Here is a 6,270-nt window from a genome sequence, read left to right on the forward strand (position 1 = left end):
CATTATTTCTTTTTTTTAAAAATATATTTGGTTGGTTTATGAAAAGGAAACGTTGCTGCTGAATGGCTTAGTTTGTATCAACTAAAAAGGAGCCTTGTGTTAACAGAGAAGCACGTATGAGAAATCTCAGTCTGTGATATTAGCATCCAGCAGCCCATACTGAAAAATGTATTTACTTTTAATCAAGTTTCAGCCACCACAAGTTTACACAACTAGACCTACATGAGAAATGGAAGTTGACTCAGAGGGGTAGGTCTGCACTTTTTTTTTTCAACAGCATGTAGCATCCGTTGTCTTCCAGTAGGGGGCGTATTTGATGCACAGCAGGGAGGGCAACCCTCAGTCAGATCCTGGAGAGAAACTGGGAGAAATTAAATGGGAAATCAGGCTGTTACAAAACAACCAAAAAGCTGTTGTGTTCACTGTTGCTGGTTGAAATGCAAATCAACAGGAAGCGTAAGGAGTTCAGTGAGCATCCACTGTGTTTTGGAGTTGTTTTGCCTGAATATTGAGGGGAGAAATCAGTTTATATTAGCTTTTTGGGGACATTTGATGACCTGTCATTACAAATACTATTAGAAGGAGCTGGGGCAAGTTTCCATATTTCATAGGGTCAGGGAGGGTGTGACCCAGAAGGGATTACGCTGTGGCACAGCAGGATAAATGAGTGAAGTCATTACCAGTCATTATGTAAGACTGAGCCTGATAAAATACAGCCCTGGTAACAGGATATTCTATCAGCTGTTGGCTTCACCGCACTCAGACAAAGAATGGATGTGATGGGTATTCATGTTTTCCTTTATTACTGAAATGTGTTTATGTATGTAAAACAGCACGTAAGGAACATTTCTCTGTGCAAATACATTTGGTACTTTAACAACAACCACAGATTCTCATAAAAACCAACAACATTTTTCTAGGTCCTCTGAAATAAATACAATATGCTTACATTTTGTCAAAGGTAGCCCCCATTACTTGTGTCAAATAAGAGGGTGAAAGTGCATCATCTGACAGATTGGGAAAAAGGGTGAGCAGGATGATTGAAGCAAGCATGGGGATCAGATAGGGAGGAGGGTTAAGAATCATGTTGGACTGTTTTTTGTTAGTTTTTCTTTCTTTCTTTTGCTCTGTGTCCCCCGTGCAGTGAGGTAGGGACACCATGAGTGAGCGAGGGGCAATAAGTGCTTTCGATTAAACCACTTCGGTGTCCGAATCGTCTCCCGATTCTACACTAAATGCTGTCGGGAAGTTCAGGGAGTCAGAGCATATCACAGGAGTGCAATACACATGCTTCGTGGACCATCACACATTTGTCAATATGACGGTCGTAACACTGCACCACAAATAAAGGTATCACTTTTTTGCCATATTGAAGAATTATAAATAAATAATTGTATAGATTGTAGCAACAGTTACATACACAGAATTTACCAACGGTTCACAGTAATATTCAGAAGAAGAAGTTAGCATTTTTGATAACACTGTAGTTGATTTCACTGAAAAGTTAGTTCAGTGCTTCTGTTTTGATACAATGTATTTCTGAGGGGGAAAAAAGACCCATATAAATCAAATTATATCAAGTTTTAGTTGAGGAAAATGAAACATTTGCATTGTGTTAGTGCAGGCACTGAAATGCTTACATGCCTTTTATATGCCTCCTTCTAATCTCAGCCACACAGCTCCCGGGCTCTTGAAGTTTCCAGAGGTAATTATGACTCCTGACAATCTCAGAGGAACCAGAGTGACACCAAACCTAACCTTATTTAAGTCGTTCACCATGTCCGACCTGACCGAGTTACAGACACTCAAAGTTTCTCACATGTGGCTTTGAAGGCAGAAGAGGAGCAAACTTGAACATGGAAGCAGCTGAGGGTGGAATTTAGCCTGGATTATACCTGTTTAACACAGTCAATCTCTTCTGACCTCTCTTCAAAGCCAGATGCAAAGACCCACATTTTTCACAAGTAAAAAAAAAAAAAAGGTGCCAATGTGGGAGGCAGCTCCATGTTGGAAACCCTGTTTTCAACTTCCGACGTGTGAATGATGTGACAGAAAGAGGAAATCCCTGCCGGCTCCCCAGCTGGACGCTGTCTGCGGCGGGCGTGCATGAGTTTGATCATGATTACAGTGAAGTTTTGCTTCATTCAGCAACAAGGTGAGGCACACGAGTCAGGAGACACAATGTCCCTTCTGTTTAAAAAAAAAAAAAAAAGTTAAATCTAAAAGCCCTGACCTTTGGGGAGCTTAACATGCACAAAGATTAGCCAAATGCAGGGTCAAAATCACAAGCCATCTCTTGGGATCCCTTTGAAAAACCTGGAAGAGGTGCAGTTTTCAGTGTGAGAAAGGAAACAGTGCCATCCTGTAGGGTTAGTTAAAGCACAAAGATTAGGAAGGTCTTCAAGACGGGCTATCCAGTACCACTCACCACTTCTCTGTGGACTATTTACAGTTTGGATTGTGAATACGAGTTCTCTGTAACGGAATGACATTTTAGAGGCTTCTCACATATACATACAGGCCCCCATTAAAACTCAATCCGTCACCTGCAAACTCAGAAGTGACCGTTGTCGAGCATCTGTACAATACAATAGTGCTTTGTTGAGATATAAGAGTGATGGACAGTTATCATACAGTGAGTGGCATAGTGGGATATGCATATTATTTATCAGGATAAGGTGGGGAGGGTATCAAACCCTGGAAATAAGCACTTCACATTCAGTCATCAAACCCACCACAGCTTAGACCAACACCAGGGTCTAAGTCTTGGACATGTTCACTCATCGAAACGCCCAGTCAACTGGGCCTACTTTAAATTCAAGTGCATAACTTAACTTCAGGAAAAGATTATCAAGGATCATGTCGGCCTATTGCTCCAAACAACATGAAGGCCTTTGGGTGTTTGCTGTACTGATAAAAAGGCCATTTTGGACGAGATTGATTCCTAGAAAAAGTAAAGGGAGCAGGAGTATCAGTTGCCAGTATTATGTACATGATCACACAGCCACAGTACAACATCTCCATCAATAGTCAGAGCCGGCAGCCTATCAGGCGTTTCTCCGGGAGTTACTGGTGGCGGATGCGCGGCCTGTCTCATGATCCGGTCTGTATTTGAGCCAGCAGATGAGCCATGTGACGACCACCGAGAACATGGCCAGAATGCTGGCGACCGACAAGCAAATGGGTCCCGCCGGCGAGGGAGGAATGCTGTGACTGTGCACAAAGATCAGGCCCATGAACAGCAACACCAGCATGGACAGAAAGGAGAAGATCACGCAGACGCAGCCGGTCGTCAGCGCCACTCTCTTGCAGCTCTGACAGCTGTCGTAGCGCACCGAGTCCTGGGAGAGGGTCGTGGCCGTGGACACGGTGGTGGACGGGGTCGCCTGGCTGGCGCTGGACGTCCCCGACGCCTCCTCCCGGCGGAGGGCGACGAGAGCTGGGTGCAGCGGCGGAGGGTACGGCGGCAAAGCGTCCTGAGGCAGGGGGTCCGAGTCGATGTAGAGCGGGAAGTCCTCCGTCACCTTGGTGTTGTTGGGCAGGTTTTGTATCCGATAATCCGGCACCGGAGTCCGGTGGCGGCAGACGGGGCAGCTGATGCGCCATGGCCGCTCCTCCCGGAGGTGAAGCGTGTTCAGGCACTCCTCGCAAAACGTGTGCAGGCACTCCAGGATCTTGGGAGCCCGGCGGTCAAGGTCGAAATAATTGTAGCAGATTTTGCATTCGTACTCCTCGTAGGGAAACGCCGAGGGGGCCTCGCCGGGGGGTTCCGCTCCGTTTGATGCCAAATCTACCTCTGCCATGTCATCTTTCGCCATTCACATTCTCCGGTGAACACAAAGGGAGCTGGCGGACAGATGCTGATGACGGTGCACGTCTCTCCTCCTCTCCCCCTCCTCTCCTCCCTGTTCATTGAAACGCCATCATCCCCGCAGACAGTGTTGATGTGTTTTAATAATCCCCCACGGCGTCCTTTGTGAAGAGATGGGGCGGCTGCTGCTCGGTCCGAACGATCGGGATCCCGGTTAAATATTAAAAAGCTCTCATTCGGTGCTGGGCTTTGTGGGAATGGATGATGTAATGCTGGTGACTCCGATGCGAGGGCTCAGAGAGACTCAGAGAGTCCGAGCATCCCACAGCCCAGAGAGAGGGGGGGGGGATGTGTCGTCCTAAAGTCCCGTTAAAGAGAGAGAGAGGGAGAGAGAGAGAGGGAGAGAGAGAGAGGGTGTGTACGTGTGTGTAGTTGTTGTTGTTGTTTCAGTACTCTGTGTGCGCAGGGAGCAGCTATGACAGCCATGCTCGATCCCAATTACGTAGACCATGCCAGACCACAGGATGCGCTAATTTGGTCAACTGGGGGCGTCAATTCACTGTTTCCTGTAACAAAGCGATCTGAAGTCACACAATGTGCCAGCAGAACTTCCAGTCGAACAACAGGCCTGCGCTGTCTTACATTTACCAGGGACTGAGCGGAACAGCTGGCTGTTTTATTCAATCCATATAGAAAGATAAGAGTTGATAGAGGGAGGAAGCTACATCATGTCAGAATCTTTGGGAGTCTGGCACCTCAGCATGGTCACAAATATTTCATCATGAGGGTCTACACTGTGCAGGACCTTTGTTTGTACTCCGTAGACATTGACGTGCCTTGTGTTGCTGCTTTCAGGTTGTCTACACCCCTTTAATGATCTGGCAAAACTCAATAAATCAACTCAGCAAATGTTCTCCAAAGTGTGCGCATGAACTTTCAAAGTAAAAGTTCCAGGTATCGACAAATGTTAATTGCTGGTATGGTGTTAAAGGAAAAGTTCACCCAAAAATGAAAATTCAGTCATCACCCTACGCACCAACATGCAGATGGAAAGTAAAACATTTCAGAAGCTTCACAGCAGAACAGTGTGGCAGCATCCATCTAAACATCTGGGGTAGCTGGGGACTCGTATGGATACCTCCATACAGCTCGTCCAGCGGGATCCAGGTCTCCAGACTTTGTTTTGAAAAGGAGGAAGAATTTAAAAACGAATAAAAGGAAATAAAAAGAAATAGAAAAATAGAAGATAAATCAAAAAACAAAAGAATTGTTTTTAAAAATAGTGTAACAGACAGGTGATATCTGGTTCTGATTATTTGATTTTGATCATTTCTTTTTATACTGTCCATTATGAGTCCAACAGTATTGTAGAAGTGCAATGCTAGTCCAGTGGACCGCTTTCCAAATCTGCTGCCTACATTACCCCTAATGCAATTTACCATATTTACCAGATATCATGCAGCTTCCTCTGGAGCCACAAAAGGCTTCACACTACTTTTTTCGCATACGCAGTAATACTCCCCAAGACCTGTTGACACGCTTTAATGTGTGAAAATGGTGGAATTACACTTTAAGCATCACCCACCAGAAACCTATGAAAAACTTGAACTTAAGCTGATATGAATGTCTGATGGACATAATATTGGTGAGAGTGGATCCTTGGATTGTCTCGCTTATATATTGTCTGACTTGCAGCGTTGATTGGTTAATTTATTTGTTTATCGATCTGGTAAAACAAGACAACCTGACTAATAATTAAAACATATCATAGGCTACACTGCATGATGCTCTCTCTCATCCTCTTACACACAACCACGGACAGCTGAGCTGGGTCTTGTCCAGGACCGCAGCAGATTACTGCATCAGAGAGCTTTGAGCTGAACATGAACTGCTGAAAAATGAGATTTTGTTCCAAAAAAATGTTCCAAATCAGAACCACTCACTGCAAAAGTCCTGAAGCTGCACTCTGTTATTTGGCTGTGTTATGAGTTATCAATATTGCCTCCTTTTAACCAATAAAACTGAATCCTATATCAGCCATGGACCACCGAGCAGCTTCCTCAGCTTCTTCACCCTGTTTACACTTCTGAGCAGTGTAACGATAAAGCACACATCACCTGCTTTAACCTCCCTTCCGCTTGCTATAAATACCTTTTGACCCATCCCAGAATAAAGGTCGTACAAGCGTATTGCTACTCCAGAAGGCCGGGTCATCCCACTCCTAGCCCCGCCCCTCTGCGCACACCTGTGGCGCACAGCAGCAGCCGCACCTGTTGCGCCCTGCCCGCGCCAATATCACCACCCACGACCCGTGCTGCTCAGAAGATCGACATTTCTCTGCTCCTGCGCTTGTGTCTCTTTCAGCTGTCACACTGGAGCACCTGGCTTACCTGCAAGACCCGGAGCTCGTGGCCCGGTTCCAGAGACGATGCGGGCTCTACCTCGTCGAAGGCGCGCGT

At 45.8% G+C, this 6,270-nt stretch overlaps 1 protein-coding gene across 1 annotated transcript; it reads right to left on the reverse strand.

The window, feature by feature from the left end:
• Positions 1-780: 780 nt before the first annotated feature.
• On the reverse strand, positions 781-4,739 carry rnf228 (ring finger protein 228). The gene has a single exon (XM_084351919.1). The coding sequence runs from the start codon at positions 3,816-3,818 to the stop codon at positions 3,048-3,050; it is 771 nt and encodes a 256-aa protein (XP_084208045.1). The 5' UTR covers positions 3,819-4,739; the 3' UTR covers positions 781-3,047.
• Between the last annotated feature and the right edge of the window lie 1,531 nt (positions 4,740-6,270).

This window comes from Pagrus pagrus, assembly GCF_965226575.1.
Source record: "Pagrus pagrus genome assembly, chromosome: 4".
Classification (NCBI taxonomy): domain Eukaryota; kingdom Metazoa; phylum Chordata; class Actinopteri; order Spariformes; family Sparidae; genus Pagrus; species Pagrus pagrus.

Excerpts from the sequence above, each read along its gene's own strand:
- rnf228 (XM_084351919.1), bottom strand. The coding sequence starts at position 3,818 with ATGGCGAAAGATGACATGGCAGAGGTAGATTTGGCATCAAACGGAGCG.